General features: G+C 41.8%; 1 protein-coding gene across 4 annotated transcripts in view; it reads left to right on the top strand.

Annotated features, from left to right (window-relative positions):
* Window positions 1-22720, top strand: part of Gria1 (glutamate ionotropic receptor AMPA type subunit 1) — a 299442-nt gene that overhangs the window by 158001 nt on the left and 118721 nt on the right. For all 4 annotated transcript variants that reach the window (XM_076855743.1, XM_076855742.1, XM_076855741.1 and 1 more), the window contains 2 exons: window positions 4457-4510; window positions 22281-22442. In XM_076855743.1, coding sequence (XP_076711858.1) covers window positions 4457-4510; window positions 22281-22442 — 216 coding nt within the window. The remainder of the gene's footprint in view (window positions 1-4456; window positions 4511-22280; window positions 22443-22720) is intronic.

Below are 22720 nucleotides of genomic sequence, written 5' to 3'. Positions count from 1 at the left end.
ACTGACCTGTTTTTAAGAGTCTAAGGAAGCAGCAGCCTCCTCTCTCCTGTTTCCTTGCACGTGGTCTTGCCTCTGAGAAATCAACTGTGTATTCTATGAATAGGCACTGTGACCTCAGTGGTTTTTAGACAGCAAACTGTAATTCCAAACTGTAATTCCTCTGGTCTCAGAACTTAAAGCACATGCCTGCCACGGACTTAGTAGGCCTTTGTGGAGACGGCTTGTCTTTCCAAACTACATTTGTGAATCCTGAGGAGTTAGCAAGGAAGAAGATTTGCAATCATTTTTGAAAAGAGCCATATAATAGAAGATGGTAACTTTAGATACTTGACAATATGACAAGGCTCCTGAATGGCCCTCAAGACCCCAGGGGCCTCCCACAGGGAATCTCAGCACCAACTCAGCAGAAGCCTCAGCAACAGAACACGGAGAGAGTCTGAAAGTCATGAATTCTTGAAGGCATTAACTCTGTGTGTTCTACTTTATCAAGTGTGGATTTGACTTTGGCTCTTGAAAAGAGAAATCAGCAAAAAATATTTCTATTGAGATACAAGTCCTCTGGGCTCGAATCGGGGATTTGAATCTAGTATTTAAGTGAAGCCATACATGATGATGATTAGAAACAAAAACTCTGGAAACAGACCAGATGGGGTTCAAAACCCAGCTCCAGTGCTAACTAGCTTTGTGACCTTGGGCTAGGTTGTTGATCTTTCTACCTCTCGGGTTCCCACACTGTAAGTTGGGAATACTGATAACAACCTCTTTTAGAATACATGTGAGGAATAACAGCATCAGATCAGTTCATGTGAAGTACTTAGAAAAGAGCCCCACTAGGAAGTGATACATGTCAACATTTGCTTATTTTCACTAGGCAGAGGGTCAATGAGTGCTGGCTTCTTGAGTCACTTCCATCTTTGAAAATGAACCAATCTATCTGCAAAACAGAAATGAAGGACCCTGCTCCACAAAACTGATATAAAAAATGAAATGAGATAGGAGACGGAGAATGCAATGAATAACAAGTGGTGTCCTTAACAGAGGGAGGACTTTTCCTTTATGCTGCTGTGTCTTGAGGGCTGACAGTACACCACACACCATCTCATATCCTTTCCAGGCACAATCACATTCCCAATCACACCAACTCTATGAAACAGCCCCTAAAAAATGACATATTTTTATAGATGAAGAAAAGAGGGATTATACTTGCCTGAGGTCTCACTGCTGACGTATAAGAAAAGCAGGAAGTCAAATCCAGCTGCGTTTGGCTCTGGGGGGCCCAACCTATCAAAAAATACAATTCTTCTGCCTCTACATCTATAGCTACCTCCTCTGTCAAAGGGCACATTTGTTGTTTATAAGGTAGTGAATTGTTTGTAAGCGTGATTTAGATTGTAGTTTATTGATACTCTTTTCTAATCATTTCATTCTTCACTTCTGAAAAGTAACACCGAAAATTTGAAAGGATCTTACAGATCACTTGATTGATTGCTTATGCTCACATTTTTCAAGTGAGGTGACGATGTTCAAATTGAATGATTTGCCTTGGGCTCAGACGAGTTCTTAGTGATAGTGCTCAGTCTACAACTTCCATCTCTGATTTGCAAGCTGACACTGTTGGCACCATCCAAGATGATCTCACATTCAGTCTTCTCGGTCTAATATAAAATGTTCTGCCTGCCCAAAAGGAGGTAGTGATTTTAAATTTCAAATAGGAAATTAATTGTGGACTTCTCTCTCCAGCCCCCCAGCTAGAATGTAAGCTCTATGAAGACAGGGATTTTTTTTTTAATTTTCTTTTCTTCTGTATCCATAGTTCCTTGAACAGGGCTTCCTTAAGTATTCAATAACTGTGTTTTGAGTGAATTGAAAGAAAAAGAAATTGATGAAGACTCTAAGAAAAATCTCAAGTGTGAACTGTGTCTGAATTTCTCCAGGTGGCCATAGGCCAAATAAGAGCCTGTAGGTGAAGGAAAGGCTGAGTTGGGAGGCCCAGAGGGCAGGTGAAGACCCAGGTTCACAGCACGGTTAGCAGGCTGAGTGAAGGATGCTGGGAGATGACTGACTAGAGATGACTGCAGGTAGCACAGCACAGGAGTGAATATCCTTGGGAACCGTTCTAAAGAGATAGAGTTTTGTTGTATAAACAGTGGGAAGTCAGTGAAGGTTTATGAACAAGAAATAGCATTGTTAGAATGTTATGCCTTATCAATAAATAAAACACCGAATTATATAATGCAGTCATTAAGTATAGAAGGAATAAGAGGAGACAGTAGAAGAGAACCACTTGGGGGCTATTCATCACATCGCCCTGTTTTATTGTCTTCATGGTGCCTCTCACCTGCTGAAATCGCATTCATTTGTCTATTTATATATTTACCATCTGGCTCCCTACTAAAACGGCAACTCGGCTCAATGAGGTCATGGGGACCTTGCTTTATTTGTTCTTAAGTGCATAACATAACACATTGTATAACGCTTGGCATCTAGTCTATGTTCAATAAACATTCATTGAACAGATTAATTAGTCATAGAAGACTTTACAGAGGAGTTGAGATGAAAGCTTCGCCATAAAAGATAGATAATCAAAGAGAGGAGGCAAGGCCATTCCGATGCAAAGATGGTGAAAGCAGGTGATATCGTGGAAATGAAATCTGAGTCAACGAGGTCATTGAGGTGAGGTGGAATTGCACATCTCATTTATAACACATTTCTCTGTTTGTAACCGTTTGTGCATTTATCTGCTTGCCTGTTTATGAGGGATCCCCTCCCAGTTGGGCATAGCCTCTTGCAGGGGAGGCTGTACGCTAGTTTCCCCCAGCACCCATGGTGTTGCCAGCAGGGTGCTTCACGCATAGTAAGCAATTAATTAATATTTGTTAAATGAAGTTAGTGAAGGAGGGAAAGCAGGTCAACAGATAGGTAGTGAAAAAATGGACCCGAATGTCAGTATGAGGTAGGACTACACAAAAATCACTAATTTTTAATGGTCAAAAGTCATCAATTCTTTGTTTTTTTCCTATGCATCCATCTGAACTTTCATCTTGCAAGAACTATACTCCTTCACTGTATGAATGTGGTGGTTTCTGAAACATCATTTATTTGTTATTCTGGGTTTATTAAAAGTTGAATAGGTTTTTGATAACGGTATTTCATTGTCGAAGGGGCAGCAAAGCATTTGACAAGCAGATAAAAAAGTAATGAAGAATGATTAATAAAACTATCATCCCAATAGTCTTTGAGCTCTGTGGTCTGCAATTTCACAACCTCACCACTGTTTGAGAGCATTCATTGTGTGTGCTTGCATTTAATTATCCCCCACATAAAAAAAAAAAAAAAAAGTGAGCCACTGTGCACATACATCCAATTAAGTAGATGTCTGAATATAGACTTTAATAACCTTGAAAATTTATTCAGTCAGAGAAGCAGCCTGAGTGCTTCTCATATGTTTTATGTCTCCCTGCAACCATGCAGGGGGAAAGGCACTGAGCAGGATAGGCTAACCCCAATATGATGATTAAAGAAAAAAGAAAGAAATAGATCAAGTTAATTTCCAGGCCAGCGAGGGCCAGAGCCAAAGCCTGCAGTCAGCTTGTCCTTGTTGGGTGGTGTGACTGGCTACCCAAGTAGATATCTGGGTAGTTCTTTCCATAAATATTTTTCTTGCCTGCAGTGATGAGGGACAGCCGGTGTTAGGGGATCAGTAAAGTGTTAGGGGATCCTGGCTCTTAATGATTAGCAGTAGTCAGGGATCATACAGAAAGGTTCACAAGTCCAGCACCTGTCCTGACATTGCTATCAGACTATAATGGGGTCTGTGCAGATCACTCCTCTTTTCATCTGTCCAGTAAGGGTTAGGACCAGATGATCCTTTGTAGCTTCCAAGGTGAGTGTCCTATTAATGTCTGAGTACCCAACTGGCTTAGGGAGGAAAACGCAAAATTCAGGGAAAGAGAGAAGGGCATCTGCATATGGTCAATGCAAAATGCTGAAGGTTAAGAACACAGAATTATCTACCCACCCATGTGACCATCCATGCAGCAAACACTCTCATGACAGTGACGGGGGATTCCATGCAACATAAGATCCCCACCTACGGGATGGACAATCTCCATGTGCATGGAAGGCTTTATGGAAGGAGTACAGTGAGCTCCCTACGGTTCCAGTAATGCCATTCTGTACCTGGAATCAGAAAAACAAATGATTTCAAATCCTACATTTGCCTCTTAATAGCTGAACGACTTTAAGGAGCTTAATCAACCTGTCTATGGTTATTCCTCATCTGCAAAATAAGAATACTAACAATGTCACCATTGTTGGATGGTTGGCATATCACAGTTTGTGTACTTGGAAGAGCACATTGTAAATACTCAATGTCTGTTACTAGTGCTGTTATTACTGCTATTGTAGCTTTAACAATTAGTATGTCTGATGAGGCCCTTCCTATTGTGTTTTGTAGATAATAAAGCTAGAGAAGAACGGCATTGGCTACCACTACATCCTGGCAAATCTGGTGAGTAGAGCCTGGCAAGCCATGAGCTCAGGCCTTTTTGCACTTGGGTTCCTAGTTGGCTTCTGTGGCCCCTGCCTGGTGTAAACTGTCTGGGTGGAAGGGGCAGCTCAGAGTTCAATACTAAGCCTTGGCATTGCCAAATTTACCTTTTTCCTCTGGATCCTGCTTCTAAACCACAGCATACTGTCTGAACTTCTGACTGTCCTTGAGAGACAGTTATTGTCCTCACAAGTCCCTCTTTCATGGGCTCTGCCCCTCAATAATAAGGACAAAATCATCACATCTTTGAATGGATATGAGCTGTCTCCGTGCTTTGGACCCTCTGTTGTGAACTCAAAGACAGCTTTACTTTTCATAAGCACAACACATTTAAATCATAACGATGCTAATACTGACAAATCTTTAACCCCAAACCATCTTCCAGCATGAATGATATTATGTCCATTTCGTATTTATCCATTTTTCTATATGGCATAGATAAGCCTGTCTTTTAAAAAAATTGTTTTCATTTTGATGTGCCGCAGTTCTTTTTATTGAGTGTAATTATTCTCCATGTCACAAACACTTGGTTTACCAGATCATTTTCTGTACACACTGTCTTAGCTAGCAGTCACCATGTGCCATTATGAGTTTCCTTTGTCAAGTCCGTTCTCCCTGTGCTGTGACTGACAAATCTACCAGTTTTTATCAAGAAGTTTGATTCCTGCAGCTCTTTTTTTCTCAAAGTCAAATATAATTTTGTTTCTCACGTAGTCTTATTTTCAAAGGTTTTATTAAGTTGTAATTCACATGCCAAACAACTCACTCATTTACACTGTGCCATGTAATGGTTTTCCATATATTCACAGTTATGAAACTATCACTCCGATCTTATCTTAAAACCTTTCACCACCCCAACAACCCATATCCATAAGCAGTCACTGTTCATCACTTCCAAACTCCCCAGCCCTATGTAAACACCACTGATTTGCATTCTCTCTCTCTGCATTTTATTGTTAAACAATATTCCATTACATAGATATACCATTTTTGCTCACCCATTAACAATTGATGGACACTTGGGTGGTTTACATTTGGGTTGATTGTAAATAATGCTGCTTTGAACATGATTGCACAAGCTTTTCTCTTGAAACTTTACCAAGGAGTGGAATGTCTGGGTTATGTGCTGAACTCTATATTTAATTTTGGCTTTGTTCTGTTTTTTTTTTTTTTTTTTTTTTTGTGGTACTGGGACTTGAACCCACAGATACTCTACCACTGAGCTACATCTCCAGCATTGGTAATTTAAAAAAAAAAATTTTTAGTGAGACAGCGTCTCGCTACCTTGTCCTAGCTGATCTCAAACTTGCAATCCTCCTTCCTTGACCTCCCAAGTTGCTGAAACTTCAAGCATGCACCACCATATCCAGTTACATTTAACATTTTGAGGAACTCTAACATTAATTTCCAAAGTGGCTGCAGTTCCCATTGAATTTTTTAATATTACTTTTGTTATAGTATATATTATAATAATAATACCTTTATTTTATTTATTTATTTTTATGGGGTACTGAGGATCGAACCTAGGGCCTCATACTTGCTAGGCAAACACTCTACCACTAAGCTAAAGCCCCAGCCTTGAATATTAATCAATAACAAACTTTGCCTTGTATTGGGTTTCCCTTAATGGTAGCGTTTGTCTACAAAGTTTGTCACACTGGCCCATCTTCATAATTTCCCATGTTTCCATTATATTGTGATTGTTAACTTTTTATCTATAGTAAATTTTCGATTGTAATTCAGCTTAACTGAACATGTATGTTATTTTGTATCATTTTGTATTATTTAACCTTATTATTACTCTAAGCAATAATTATCCATTGATCAAAAGATTGATATTTTGTACTTATTTTTGGAGTAAAGGTTGTTAGTTAAGGCACAGATCCAGTGCATAGATCTAAAAAATGGAGCCCAGACATCCTTCCCAATCTTAAAATGTGCCCTTCTTTCTGGTTGGGTCTTTAGCCTTTGATTAGTTCTTGCTTTACCCTTCTTTATCCTTCAAAACCTCCTTGCCTTGGCAGTTCCAGTATTTCAGGCTCAAGACTGGAAGTAAGAAGGGTTTATTGAGGTAGGTTCATTTAGACCCAGATGTTAATGGCTAGATATATTACCTTTCTCACAGATATTTGCATTTTAAATAAGTGGTGACTGCATAAAGTCTTTTGGGGAACCAAGATTTTCACACCCAAAAGAACAATTACAAAAATGAAATTTTTGACTTGAGAGTAAGGAAAACCCTTGACAGCCCTCAAATCCCAGATATGTAGAAGAGACTTTGGAAATCAACTCCATCTAAATCTAGTTTGCTTGTAGGAAAACAGAGCCAGCAAGGGGCCATAACTTACAGTACCATAGTGTCACATAGCCAGTCAACAATAGAGCTGCATCTAGCACCAAGATTAGCAGCCACAGCCACTGCTTTTCCCAAAACCTCAGGATATCTCTCAGTGAGACCTTGTAGACATCATGCTGCTTGGGAACACACAGAACAATGACAGGGGCATGCATAATTATCTCTTTTGGGTGAGATAGAAATTACACATCAGTGGCCTCACAGCTCCTGAAAGACCCCAGGTAATTAGATCGCCAGCCTCCATCTGTTGCCTGGTGACCCCTCAGTTACGGCATCCTTGAGTCAGCCCCTTGGGTTTGCTACATACTTCTGATCTGCATTTTTCTTCTTCTGACCTAATGAGTTCTCAACTCTTACAACTGCCAGCTAATAGGATGCAAATGGCGTATACTGTCCAAATACAAAAGACTTGCATGTTCCAATAGATTAGTTGATAATTAGGCTTCAAATTACTAATTAATTCAGTTTGAAACATAGTCAAGTATATGGTGTGTTTCTTCCCCGTTCAGAGGAATAACACAATTTATAAGATAATAATTTTTTAGAAATTCAGCCACATAATTAGCCTGCTGTTACATGGAACTGACCTCTCTTTCAGAGTGCTTGTGACTAGGGGGTAATTATAGCGACCAAGGAAGCCTGTGAAAAAGAGGGAGATATGCTTTTATTTTGTAGTCCTTTCTGTTCGTTTTAGGACAGGATGCATGAGCTCAAAGTAGCAATAGCAGTCTTTTGTAGGTCAATTTGGAAGGTGCTTGCAGGATTCAGGTAGCCACCATTGGAGGACTTCTGGAAGAGAGTGGGGAAGGAGGTGGCTCAGGGTTTACGGATGAACCCAAAAAAGCAAAAATAAAAAGCCCTAATTTATATCCAGATACTACTCTGAGCTAGCTTTGTGCTCTTTGGCAACTCTCCAGCCCTCAGTTTCCTCATCTGTCCATTGCAAGAAATAATTCCTGCTCCTCACACTTATAGAGTCATCAGGGAAGAGCCAAATATGTTGCCAAATGCCACCATCATTTGAAGAGTTAGAAGCATTCTGCACAAGTGGAGAATTCCTACTTGACAGACTGAATCTACCCATCTCTATGTATTCACATACTGTTTGTATTTCCATACACATATGTTGAGATGTGTATTCCTATTGTATACATATTTAATAGGATGAATGCACATTTCTATAACACTGATATGCTCATAAAGTGAACATGAACTATGCTGAAATTGGAAAGCTATGCTTCTGCTTCTTATTTTTCAAAATAAATTTTTTTAGCTATAACTCACATGCCATGCATTTAAAGTAATTGTTCTTAGTATGTTCACAGGATGGTGCAATGATCACCACAATTCCTTTTAGAATATGTTTATCACATTAAAAAGAAACTCCATAACTGTTAGTGGTCATTCCCATTTCTCCTTAGCCACACACTCTCCCCCATTCTCTTTCCAGCCCTGACCCTCAGCCCCAGGTAATGTCTTGTCTACTTTCTGTCTCCATATATTTGTCATTTCTGGACATGCATTTTTTTCTATCCCGTGCCCATCCGACTCTAATTTCATGTCTTGACCTTCACCATACTCCGTGAGGGTCATAACATTATCCCCATTTTTCAGATAAAGAAAATGAGGTTCAGGAAGTATAAGAGACTTTCAGATCAAGTGTTTATAAAGTGATAGAGCAGGGCTTCCCCTCCAGGTCCATTGAACCCGAGGTCTGTGTTCTTAATACAGTGTGTGCCCTGTGACAGCCGGGTGTGAGAGAGACAGAGGAAGGTGTGGGGGCACTGTGGGTGGTCCTTGACAAGAAGATTTGAGTTCAAACCTTGCCTACTGTGGCCATGATGTATCTAGAATTCAAACTCAGGCTGTCAAACTCCTGTAAAATGCCTGTTCCATTATATATTGATGGAATTCCATTAAAATAACCATTTCTAGTGAGACAGAAGCAGAGGGAGAGATGGTAGGGCCAGGTCACACCAGGTCTTATTGGGGAACCTGTGGTCCAGGGAAGTCAGCCATTTCTCCAACATGCTTGCAGATCAACTCCTGTGGAATGTGACAGTTGAAGGTTTTCTTCCATATGGCAGCCTGTCCAACCCCCAGCTCTGTGCTGCTGCCCCTCTGCTCCATCAGCCCTGAGAAGAAACTGTTCTCTAGTCTCCTTGCCCCCCTACAGTGTCAAATCTGTCAACTCCTTCTGTAAGGCTGAGCCCACCCACTTTCCTCAGCGCCTCTCCTGCTGCCAACTCAATACCATAAAGGGTCATGTTTGGTTTCTATAGCGTCTGGCTTAGGCAGATGGCAGGGGGGTTGTTGGGTAAGTGGGATCTGGGGTCAGACAGAGTAGGGTTTTAAACTTATTAACTGTGTGATGTTAGTCAAATTACTTTCACTCTCTGAGTTGTCATGGCTTTATCTCTCTACAAAAGGAATGATGAAATTATCTACCTCCTTGTGGGGCATTAGGAGAATTAAGCAAGAAAATGTATGTAAAGTGCTCATCGTAATACGTGATCCCACATAGTCACTTAATAAATATAGGTAATTACCACCATAATATTCACCATTGTCCTTATTATCATCATCACTAGTGGAGAAAGAAGACATTTATGTCTGGAGATAAGGAATCCAATTTTAGGTTTCTCAACCCAATTTTAGACATCCTCAGAAGATGACGTCTGCACTCACACATCACCTGCACGTAAGGGCAAAATCCTCATGTCTATGCTAAAGAATCCACTTAGGAATATGCAGATGCATATGTAGATAGAGGCAGGCCTGAGAGGGCTTCTAAGCCGCTGCCCATGAAGGGACAGAATCTCCTCCATGGCTTCCCTAACCAGGGCCCATCCATCAGGTTTCCGCTTGAGCAATTCCCAGTGATGGGGAGCTCATACCTCCAGGGTAGCCCTTCATCTCCAGGGTGCTGACCATGTCCACACTCTCCCTTGAACAGGTGCAGCTTGTTTTCTGTTCTCTCCTGGTTGCCTTCTCATCCCTTCTGACGCTGCCTGCCCTCTGACTCTTGCTGAACAGGTCTGCAGGCCTTCCACGGAGCAGCCTTTGAATATTTGAAGTGACCACTGTGCTGAGTCTTTGCTCCTTGCTCCTTGAGCCTGGTCACCTTCCTGTTCTCCCAGTTCTTTCTCACAAGGTTTGTTCTCACAGCCAACTAAATGACTGTCAAATATGGACCAAGCGCGTCTGTTTGCCTGGCACAAGGAGTCCTACGAAACACAATCCTTCACTTTTTTGCCATGGCTGCAATGTGGCCTTGTCTTCCAGCTAGATCAGAACACATAAAATAATGCCAGTGAACAGTTACGTCCTGTAACAGTCATGCAAGCCCCATAAAGGCCACCTGCACTGTAACACTGTGACAATCAGAGGCTAGATCAGGCTCAGGGTGTTGCAGGGTGTCTTGGAAGGACCCTGATGCTGTATCCAGGTACCCGCACCCTAGAAAGAGCTTGCCCTCTTCCTGCTTTGAAGAATCCTTGAGAAATAGAGCTGAAGGTGAGCTCATCTTACCAGCTTCTAATTTTACAAGATGGACACTCTGGGTCCGGAGACAGACAGTGACGTTTGAGGTCACCCAGAATTGACAGCAGGGTGGGACTGGGATTTGCAGCAATCAGTTGCTGTTTTTCTGTTCCTGACTATTGCTTTTCTATATTTTCCTGATGTGTTGATGTGCCTGGGTGTGTGTGTGATGTACATGTGCAGAAGTTAGAGACAGAGGGTCAGAGTGCTCCGTCCTCCTTCCTATGTCCCTCTCAGGGTTTCTATTTGCTAATGGGGCTCATTTTAGTTTATCCTTCCCCCTCCCACAACTTTCCTTCAGTTAGAACCCATGACCCCTGACACTGCCAAGAGTCTCTGGGAGGGCAGTGGATGGACAGGAAGGCAAGCCAAGATGCCAAAGGAGGCGGTCCTCCAGGGTAACCCAAGCCTCTCATTGAGCCAGTGGAATCTAGGTTACCCTCGGTACTCACCTTCCATCCTCCAAGATAACTCTGTGGAGTTCCAATGACAGTTTCTGCATCTCTCCAAGAAAGGTGAGAAGACAGTCTCATTTTTTTGAGTGAGAAAGATGAGTCAAGTGATTGAAGGACTTTGAAAAGGCCATGTGATAAAAGCTAGAATTCAGATTTAAACATCTCCAATGGTAAAGACGAGGCTCCTTCTCCAAGGGCCACACTGCCGGAATAAGGAAAATCCGTGCAACTCTGAGGACTGATGTTATAATGAAGCAAACCCCCCAAAATAGATCCCCTTCCTCCTGAAACTCTCTGAGCTTCCATTCCAGCTTAGCCACTTGCTGGCTGTGAGTCCCTGGGCAAGTCAACTCACCCTCTGTACCTTACTGTCTTCATCTATAAATCAGAATATTAATATGTACCTCACAAGATAAAGGAAAAAATGAGCTGATTTAAGTAAAGTTATAGAAATGCAAGTACAGCAGAATTGCCATAGGCTCCTTACCATTTGTGCAAATCTTTTTTTTTTCTTATTTTTAGAAGGTTTTAGTTTGTTTGAAATTTGACTCCTTTTTTAAAAATTTGTTCTTTTTAGTCATACATGACAGTAGAGTGTATTTTGACATATTATATATAACTTATCCTAATTAGGATCCCATTTTGTGGTCCTACATGATGTGGAGTTTCACTGGCAATGTATTAACATATGAACATAGGAAAGTTATGTCCAATTCGTTCTACCATCTTACCTATACCCTTCCCCTATCTCTTCCTTTCACTCCCCTTTATCTAATCTAATGTAATTCTATTCTTCCTTCCCTCTCACTTATTATGTGTTAGCATCCACATATCAGAGAAAACATTTAGCCTTTGGTTGTTGGGGGTTGGCTTATTTCACTTAGCATGATAGTCTCCAGTTTCATCCATTAATAGAAAATGCCATAACTTCCTTCTTATTTTTGGTTGTATAATATTCCATTGTATATATATATAAGACCACACATTCTTAATCCATTCATCTGTTGAAGGGCACCTTGGTTGGTTCCATAGCTTAGTTATTGTGAATTGAGCTGCTATAAACATTGATATGGTCACATCACTCTAGTATGCTGATTTGAAGTCCTTTGGTATATATGGAGAAGTGGTGTAACTGGGTCAAATGGTGGCTCCAGTCAGAATGGCAATTATCAAGAATACAAATAACAATAAATATTGGTGAGGATGTGAAGAAAAAGGTTTACTCAAATATTGCTGGTGGGATGTGAATTGGTGCAACCACTATGGAAAACAGTCTGGAGATTCCTCAGAAAACGTGGAATGGCACACTGTTTTGCTCACGGGGAGTAGATTCATCAAAAGCACCTTCCTGACTGTCCAATTTGGGGTTCTAATTTTTCTAACTCTATCTGCATTCTAGAGGTATCCAGAAAAGAATTCTCAAAGCCACTCCCTTCAACCACAATGAAGAGGAGATTCTATGAATCTCAAGCAATTGGTGCTTGTATTCACCTACCTTGCAAACCAGACACACCTGGGCTGACTTGAAATGGCCCTTTCCATGCTGGGTCAGCATCCTGTGGGCCACTTCAGATGTGCAGGACCTTGGCTGCAAGTGCTCTTCTCGCGCATGGGACCCCCTTGCCATCACCAACTTAGAAGCATCAAGGAAGGATACACTCACACCTGCATCAGCAGGTGGTTGGGATGATGTGTATGTAGGGAGGTTCAGCCCCCATTTCTCTTTTAGGACAAAAGAGAAAATTACATAGCAGGAGGGAAATGGATCCCCAAGAATCAGAGATCTAGGTGGGCACTTATTATGTGCCAGAAATTGTTCTAGGAATGTGAAATATAATACACCTAGTGCTCACAACAGGCACTATAATAGTCCCTATTTTGCAGCAAAGGATTCTGAGATGCAGAGTGAGTAGCCTGCCTGAGGTCACACAGCTGAGACTAGAATTGAAAACTAAAATTGGTTTCAAATTTACCACATGTTGGGACTTTCATTTTTTTCACCAACCATTCCATGTTTGCCTGTTGTACCTGAGGCCCTCTGGATGCATAAACTGGCATTACACCAAAGATGGCCTTGCTCTGTGTCCTTGCCTGGCCTTCCCTGGATGGGAAGGTGGTGACCGTGTAAGTGGAAGATGCTATTTGTTTCAAGTGCACCAGGAACTCCACCCATAAGGACCCAGCCCAACCAGGAAAGTATGAAAGCCTGGACTTTGACTTGACTTTGGCCCTTATTCTGTAGTTGGCCAGGTCAGATGTCAGTCCTGACCACAAGTTAGAGCGGAATGAAGAGGAGGGGACTCTCTGGAAAACTAACCAATCCCAGGCCAGGTCCTGGATCTGTGTAGTCTTGCAAAAGCCCAGTCTGTGGGATCTCTGACCTTCTACCACAAAGTCTCAGCATTTTGTCCTAAATCTCAGAAGAGAAAGATTTCTGCTTACGAGATTCGTCTTTAACAAAGCTTTGTCAATAGTGGACCCCTGTGTGAAAGAGTAAGGCTGTTGTGTTTGGAGACACCCGTGTGTGCAGGTACCTGACTCCTGCTTTTTCCCCACTATTAGCTGACTCAAGCACAGCTACAATGCCTTATTGACTTATTGGGAGCCAGATAAGCCCATGTGATTACCAGGGATTATACAGGGTGAGGACACCTTAAAGGTTTAGTTTGTCAAAGTGGCTAAAATAGGAAAATGTGAAGCTTTTTTATGCAGAGACATGAGCATTTGAGGACACAATTAAGTCCTTGGCCCAAGAGTATTCCACGAATTCATATATATCCATATTCATGTGCACTCACCTTTACGATCCCAGAACCGTGGATCAAAGCTGGAAGAGCCCTTAGGAGAGAAATCAACAGGCTCCAAAGTTTCCACACTTTTTTGTTTGAAGCTCTATTCTCACATGGAATCTTGCAGGAGAAACCCACTATGTAAAATAGATTAAAAAAAAAAAAAAAGCAGAGTTGTCTTGGTGGACAAGACAGAGTGGGAAGGTAGGAGCCTGTCCTTTCTGTCCTTCCTGCCCTTCTCGTCACTCAATATGGACACTTCTGAATGCCAGCTGCAGGAAGGTAGCTTGAAAGATCATTGATCTAGCTGAGGCCCTTATTTTGTAGATCAATAAACTCACCCCTGGAGAGGTTGAGACAGTTGACCAAGGGCAAAGCACTCATGAGGTTCAAAGACAGGACAGGACTTACGGGGTTGTCCCTAAAACTCTTTTCCTGACACTTTCATTTATGACCTGGTTTACAATATAACACACACACACACACACACACACACACACACACACACAGAGCAATAAAAAGGCCTCTTTGGTTCACAAGACAAAAACAGAGGCTAAGAGGTGAGAGGATTGAAGTTTGTGAGAAAATTGCGGAAACGATGAGCAACGACTTTCTGTTCCTTTGTAGCTCATTGTGTGTGGATCCTGTGAGGGCCAAGGCCTCTACCCTCTAGGAACTCCCAGCCTGGCAGGGCAGATGAGAGGGACCCCGACAGTCTCCATGAGATAGCTGCGCAGAGCCTAAGATGGAGAAATAAAGTGCTGGGTGACTCAGCGTCCAGGTCTCAGCACAGGTCAAAGGAACTGAGGACAAACGTCCTGGTCTCCTGGAAACCTGCTAAGTCTCTCTTTATGTAAAGACACAGGGTGTTCCAAGTGGTTCTTTTCCGGCCAGAAGAAAAATGAGCAAGACAGACTGAACTAGCGGTCAGGAGCAGGATGCACAGTGGTTGGGAATGAGCCCCAGAGTCTGGTTACTTGCTGGGACTCTGTGCTCTGTCCCTCGCCAGTTGTGCTGGAGTGGTCAAAAGCCACTCCATAAACTTCAGACTCAAGTTTCTAATTTCTAATTTGCAAATGGGATGACAGCAGTCCCCACTTCACAGGACCATTAGGAAGATTAAATGAGGTGATACAAGGAGGGCACTAGCACAGTGCCTCCTGTACAGAACAGGCTTTGTGCATGTTAAACACTATGGCTGTGTGGTCCAAGTCGGCCTCCCATGATTTCTGACATCTGTGGGTTCTGGCCTACCTTCCAGAGCCTCAGAGAATAAATCGTGTATCTCCTCTCCATGGCAATGCTTCTGAGATTCAAGTACATCCTTCACTTACCCTCTCCCTCTCCCTCTAGTATTTTTTAGGCTGAGCACTGCCTCTTTTTGCAAGCATTGCTAATGTAACAGGAGTTTCAAACCACACTTCCCTGTAACCATTCTCTCTGAGGAGCTGTCATCTAAGATCTCTGACAATCTGGGGAAACTTGACATGCTCAACTTGTGCGATTCAGAATATAAAGTACAAGTTCTTTGATTGGGTCTAATCTCACCTTTTCTGGTCTCAAGGGGCTGGGGTCGATGGAGGGCTCTCTCTGATGTGCCAGGACGTGTTTAATAAACCTTCCTCCCTGGCCCATTTCCTTTAGTGAGGTTGGATGTTCCTTCTTCCTTCTGACAGGTGTAGATGATGAGGGTTGAATGGCTTGGATGTGACCCCCCCGAAAGAATCCACGAAAAAAGGAAACCCAGCTTTGAAGAGAAGGCTTTTCATCCTTCGAAAGCTGTGTTCCTACACACCTGCCTCATGTTCTTCTTCGGATCCTTGCCTGACCCAGTGCCTAGCTTTAAAGCAGCTCTAACAACACCTAACCTCTTTTGCCCCCGTGATAAGGATGGTGAATGCAATGATGAGAATAGAAGCGAACGTTCCTTAAGCACTTACTGTGTGCCAGACGGAGTTCCAAGTGCCTCATCACATCATTCCTTTTAAACCTTACACCAAGGCTGTGCTATAGGGGTGCTTGTATCTGCATGTTGACAAGAACTGAACCCTGAAGAGTTTAAATAACCAGTAATGACACATAATCATTTCTAAGCATATATGATAATTAATAGTCATAATTAATAGTCATGATGGCCCAGAGTCTCTTCGGGATCCTTCAAGCATTCTCCAAATCTTCACGGCAAGATGAAAATAGTTGTAGTGTTAAACATCTCTTCCTAAAGATGTTTAACAAAAAGGCATTTTAAATAAAGATATCATCACTATTTGAAATGCCTTTTTATTCTAATCTTTGAAAACTCTAATTGGCATGGCAGATACATTGCCTACATTAATCAGTTTACTTAATTGAGTGTTTTTTACTCCTGGTCATTCTACTCAAATGGCCATTCAGCATTATGTTGCCTTCTATGGTGGCTGCAGAGCAGGGACAGATGCTAACCCCACGTGGTCCTCTCACCAGCAGTACAAACTTCGACTGGTGTTCCACTCTCTGGGCCTGTTTCCCTACAATGAGGGGGTTTGGTTAGATGTCCAATAAAGGAGACACTTGCTTCTGCCTAGATCAGGAATCAGTAAAATATGTGCCATGGATCAAATCCCCAACTGCCTGATTTGGTATAGCCCATAAGCTAAGAATGTTTGGGGTTTTTTTGTTTTTTGTTTTTTGGGTTTTGTTGTTGTTGTTGTTGTTTGTACTTTTAAATCATTAGGGAAAAAATATCAAAAGAATATTCTGCAACATGTGAAATTTATACTAAATTAAGTCTCAGTATCCAACAAAATATTATATTGGGAACTATCCTTAGTCATTCATTGTCTATGGCCACTCCTATGCTACAATGTAAAACTGAGTAGTTACAGTAGGAACCGTAAGCTCTGAGAAGCCAAATACAGTTACAGTTTTGTTCTCTGCAGAAGTTTGCTGAGCCCTGGTATAGATGCAGGGTAGGTGGACACCAGTGGACTTCAGAAAAGTCAGAGGCTTTAGAAACACCTAAATACCTTAAGGGACTGGTGTCCAGGAGAGGAACCTACTGCCTCTGATCCTTCAAGTCAGAAAACCATGTTTGAAGGCCACCATTGTAGTTCATTTATTCTGGGCTCTTAATGGTGTCTGCCATGATCTGAGGTTGTTTGTCCCTCTTTGGCCAGGGCAATTAAAGCTCGTATGTTCCTCCTCTAGTAGGGCAGTGTTCCATCTTGGAGAAAAGATAGATTTTTATGGTTGGACCACCATTTGCATCTTTGCTTGCTGTGTGATCTCAGGGGAGTTTGCAAAGTTCTCATCAGGTGACTGGAATGAAGACTTACTCATTTATGCAAGTCAACATCCAGGTCCTATTCTGCACATTTATCTTTCAAGATTGTTTAGGGGATTGACTAGGACCATGTGAATAAAGCATTGAACTAAATTCCTGGCTTAGGATAAGAGCTTAGGAAATGCTTAAAATAAGTCTAGGGGTCACTCTTGCTTTGATTGTTTAATTTTTTCACTTTTCTATGGTAGTAATCTCAAAATTCCCAAAAGGTGGTATAGATGAAGTTTTATAATACCGATGAAATGGCATTTTAGTCACCATTATGATTTTTGTTATCCTTAGGAGCCATGCTTCTGAGGTTGTATGCCAGCCATGCAATTTAGCAACACAAATACTCTTCAGTTCCACACCAGGAGTTACAGGTTAAGCAGAATGCCCTTCAAAGACCTCAGTAAAGCTTCAATACACACAGTGTCTGCTCTTCCCTGCCCTGACATTGTCACTGTCTCCCCAACTTCCCAGTGACTAACGGATGCTTCCTAACCAGGGAAGTACATCAGAATCACCTGAGGGTCCATTGTTACTTTTTAAATAGTAATAAAAAGTTAATATATTCACATGGTTAAAAAAATATATTATAGAAGGGCATAAAATCAAAAGCAAACACCTGCTCTTTCTAATCTCATATTTTGTAGAAGCAAACATTTTAAACCTTTCCGGTGTTTGGTTATTCTGGTCATTTCCTGCACACTTCTATATAATATGTCTGTTTCTTTTTCTTGCTTTATTAGCTTAACCCCATCTGAGACTCCCATTAGAAACATAATGAATCTTTTCACAGTGTTCCCCACATCCTCTCCTTAATGTTTGCTAGTTATGCTCTTATTTGGAATTCTTCTGCTGATTACCTTGGTAACTCTAATACATTGAATCAGACTTTTTGATTCACCAGCATTAGAGTTTTGTCCAAATACAGTATACTTAGTTTCCTCTTGGGGCTATAGGATGACAGGCCTTAGGAAGGGCACTTTTACAAAAGCTCCCCAGGTATACTGTGTATTCTCAGATTAAGGACCACCAGCCCTGAGCCTGCAGTTCTTCAGCCATTCATTTGCACTTGAATGAAGATGGTAGGCAGAGCATGCTTCTCCCCTCACTCATTCACTGTTTGACAGTGTGACATGCACACAGGCACCTAAGCAGCAGGCAGCAACATAGGGATTTAAGAGCCCAGAGAGCGCACAGTCCCCATTTCTATTTTGGATGAGAAATTATCACTCTGGGAAGAGCAGCACCTGGTGCCCATGCTGGGGGGACAGTAAAAGAGTGTGAGTTTAGGAGACCTGTGTTCTCTGACTGAAGAACTAGAAAAACAAGTGGCTTGTAGATTATTTTCATTCTTACTCAGTAGTCACAGTGTCTACTCAATCACAGTAGTCACACAATCACAGCAGTCACACAATCACAGCAGTCACACAATCACAGCAGTCACACAATCACGGTAGTCACACAATCCACTCAACATTCTAGACCATGTTATAAAACAGATAAATTGGCTCAAAGAGCAGTAATTGAACTTCATAGGTAAAATCTCTAATAGAATATAATTAGCGACATAGTGTCCTTAAACAATATTATATAATTAATAGCACAAATAAAGCAGATAAAGAAAAATGCACTAATTATCAAATATTACCTCCCAGGGTACTTTTTAATATTAAAATGGGAAATAAAATTAGAAAATGATTTAATTAAATGTTGTTTAATGCGACTCCTGGGAAAAAAAGTGAGTTGAATTTTCAGGTTAACCGGCAGGCAAAGAGTTAATGTCTTTTTTCCCCGTTTTAGTCGTGAACATTTTTATATTGGAAGAGCCCATTTTCTTTCATTATGGAGAAATTAAGCCTAGTAACTAGAAGAGACTCATTTCTTAGTGATTAAGAACATTGTATGGTTTAATGTTATCATTCCCAGCATGAAATCTTACGTAGGAGAGAAAATGTCAGCTATTAGATGAACGTACATTGACCCCAAGTTATTTGCTAATTTTGATTCTTGTAGTTAACGTCCCAGATAGGAGCTTGTGTTATCATTCTTCCTCTATTTCTTTTCTGCAGTTTCAGGGGAGTTTGCTTGGAGGGTGCCATCAGTTTGATTATGTACAACCAAGGCTTGGCTCCACTAATTTTGTAATCAGACATTCTGGTGATGGAGTTGAACAGCATTTATGTTTGAAGAAACTCTGCATTTCCTTTGGCCTCTGTTATGTTTGAGATGGAAGCAGTCAGTAAAAAATGCCCGGGAGCTTGTTACAGATTTGCAAGTGACAGAATTTGACTGCGGGAGATAATTTCTATTTTGTTCTCTCAATAGTTATTTTATGAACAAGATGTACTTTTTTAAAGTCTCTAAACAATATGGAAAGTCTCTGAACTGTTTTCTGGCTTTTAACCAGCGGTGGAATGGCTGTCCTCTTAGGTGACATAAAATCTTAGAATGCATATTGGTCAGGGAAACCTAATTCTGATTTCACCTTTATCAGTAGATTGCTAGTACCAGGGTGCAAAGTCTCGTTACCTCTGTATGACTTGTTAACTCTGGCCGTGGGACAAGTTAATCTCAAAAGTTATTTCTAATCTGAGTTTCTCTTTTCAGCCAATTAAAATCATCCAGTGGCACTGCTGCCTGCTGGTCATATTTCCCCTGGCTAATTGGGAATCTTGAAGAAAGTGTCTGACTTTTATTCATTCACTCAGCAAATATGTACTAAACATCTTTATGCCAGGCATGGTTCTAGATGCTAGAATCTAGGACATACCAGTGATCAAAACAAGAAAAGGTCTTCATCCTCTGGAACTGGCATTCCAATAGAGGAGAGAGGACAGAAGGACAAATGAGTAAATGAGACCATCTCAAATGGAGATAAATGCTCTGGAAAGACTCCAGCAAACATTGAGATGGAACTGGCTCGACTTTGTATTGGGAACAACTCAGGTTCTCCCAGAAGCAGATCCAAAGGCAAGGATTCAAGAACACATGTTTTTTTTGGGGTGCCAATCCTAGAAACACCAGCGGGGAAGCAGGGAAGTGACATAGGGAAGGGAAGGCAGACAATAAAGGTACATTGTCAAGATACTGGCGCTGCTGGCTGCTGCGGGAGTGCAGTCCCTTGGGGCCCCTCTAGATGTCAGTGTAGAACATGCCTGTAGAGAGAGGATTCTGGGACATATATCTATTCTCTATCTGTCATTGGTTGGGAGCTGCTCCTGGGTGCTTTAACCCCTCAACAGGTCCAGCTTACCCTGAACATAGGTTAATTGGTATTTGCAAATAGTATATAAAATAGAATAGCAAATAAACAAAATAGAATAGCAAATAAATAAGATGCAACAGTGTCTACTACAGGGCAAGAACTAGTTTTTTAAAGAGAAGACCTCGATGAAGAAATGATCTTCTAGCTGAAATCCAAAAGATGCAAAAGAGTCAGGCCAGGGAAATTTTATTTCCAGACAGACAGAACAGCAAAGGCAAAGGCTGAGAGGGACTGAGTTTGATTTATAAAATAAAAACACTAAAGAATTGCACAGCTTTAGAGGCACGGGTGGGAGATGATATCTTTGAATCATCATGTCCACTCTTTTACATGATAAAACTAGATGAAGTCATGAGAAGTTAAGAGATGTGGACATGCCACTGGATTCTGAGGCAGAGCTGGGGTCAGCACGCAGGCCTCTGAGGCTTCCCCTGTCCATCACAGGATGCTGCTGCTCCTTCACCCATTTCTCTCATTGGGATTTGGCAGTGACCCCAAGCAAGGTACCTGAATAGGAACAGACTTCATGTTTCCTGCTCAAATTCCTGTAGTGGGTCCCTAATATACATAAAAAGATACCCAAACTTATGTAAGGCTGTGTGTGATCCAGCCTTGGGCTGCTGCCCTGGCCTCGTTTCCCACCCTCTCCTCCTCACTCTCTGTACTGGTCACATCAGCCTCCTTCATGTTTCTGGAACAAGCCAAGCTTTCTGTGACAACAGGATCCCCTCTGGCAGTCCGTCCTGGTCATTCCTTCCACAGCCTGACAGTCCCTCCCCCTCCACTGATCCCACTTTATCTTTCTTCTTAGGACTCACTGGGTGCCACAGAATGAACTCCACTGGACCATTTGATGCTGAATGTTTATTGGCTCGTTTGTTTGCCGTTTGCTTTCCCCACTAGAATGTAAGGTCCCTGCGGAAAGGAAATTGATTCGTTCACCCTCTTAGAATAGTTGCACGATAGGTACTCAAAAATACTTGCTGGCTGATGAACTTTTGATTGACAGAAGGAGTGAATTGGCTGACAGAAAAACTCACTTCTGGTCCACTCTCTGTCACTAAGTTACTGAAAGATTTTTGCCTGTTAGAGGATTCCTCCACTGTGTCTCAGTTTCTTCATCTGACAGATGGACATATGATTTGTACCTTATGAAGGGTTAGTGAAATATGAAGGGTTAAAGGTGTGAGAGTACTGTACATTATTGAATCTATTAAGCCAATGCAAGGTTTCCTTTAAAGTTGAAGGCTTTCTGAGTTTGAGTGAATTTTACTGGAATTGGAAGGAAATCCATCCTCAAAGAATCCTCTGTGTATTGTAAAATTGATCAGGCCTCATCAGGTAGAGCAAACCTGGTCTATTGTCCATGAAAGAGCACAGAGAGAGGGAAGAGATCCCAGATCAGAATCCAGCTTCCTCCACAAGCTTAGTGGTGACTTTGGGGATCCATAGGAACCTGACTCTGATGAGCTTTAGATACCTCTTCTCTCAAAAGTGTGAAGAGTGGGGGTGGAGATGGAGGCAGTTTCCTTCTTAAAGGTTTTTGTTTTGTTCCATGCATCTATATCATCATGATAATCCTAGCCATCCCTTGATGACCCTGTCTGCACCACTGATTGATTGCTCATTCTGCACCACCATTTATTGAGCACCAAGTCTAAACCACGCATGTGACATGCATCCTTTTATTTCATCTCCCCCAACACACTTCCCAGCAACCACCCCATTATTCAGACAAGCAAACCAAGTAACTTAGTCCAAGGTAGGATAACTAGTGGCTTGTGAGCCAATACTTCAACTCAGGTATGCCGGCTCCTGGACAAGAACTCCTAACTGCTGTGCAAACATCATGCACAGACAAAAGGGATAGCCAAGTTCAGAAGGAAGGGAGACACACTGTCTCTTCATTAAGCCAGTTCCACCTTGGGGAGCAGGATAGAAAAATCCCACGCTTCTGTAACCTGGTTAGATGGATTTCACATGTCTGGCTTTTCCCCTCTCCTCCCTCCACAGGGCTTCATGGACATTGACTTAAATAAATTCAAGGAGAGCGGAGCGAACGTGACAGGTTTCCAGTTGGTGAACTACACGGACACTGTCCCGGCCAAGATCATGCAGCAGTGGAAGAGCAGCGATGCTCGGGACCACACCCGGGTGGACTGGAAGAGGCCTAAGGTGGGGAAATCACAGCCTGGTCCCTGAGCCTACCCCGGATTTAGGTATTAAAAGAGAGTGGGTTTTCTAAAAGGAACAAGCAAAGGAAAATATATCCATAAACATTATTGGGTGTATGGTAAAAGATCAGACAACCCCAAACAATAGTTTTGATAAGAAAGGTAGACACTGAATTCTTCTCTCATGCAAGCAAAATTCAAGAGTCAGCCATCCAGGGCTTGTGTAATGGCCACACATCATCGGGATTCTTCACCTGTTATGCTACCATAAGGATGTGG

This window comes from Callospermophilus lateralis, chromosome 5 (genome assembly GCF_048772815.1).
Source record: "Callospermophilus lateralis isolate mCalLat2 chromosome 5, mCalLat2.hap1, whole genome shotgun sequence".
NCBI lineage: Eukaryota > Metazoa > Chordata > Mammalia > Rodentia > Sciuridae > Callospermophilus > Callospermophilus lateralis.
This window is presented reverse-complemented; position numbering and strand designations above follow the sequence as displayed.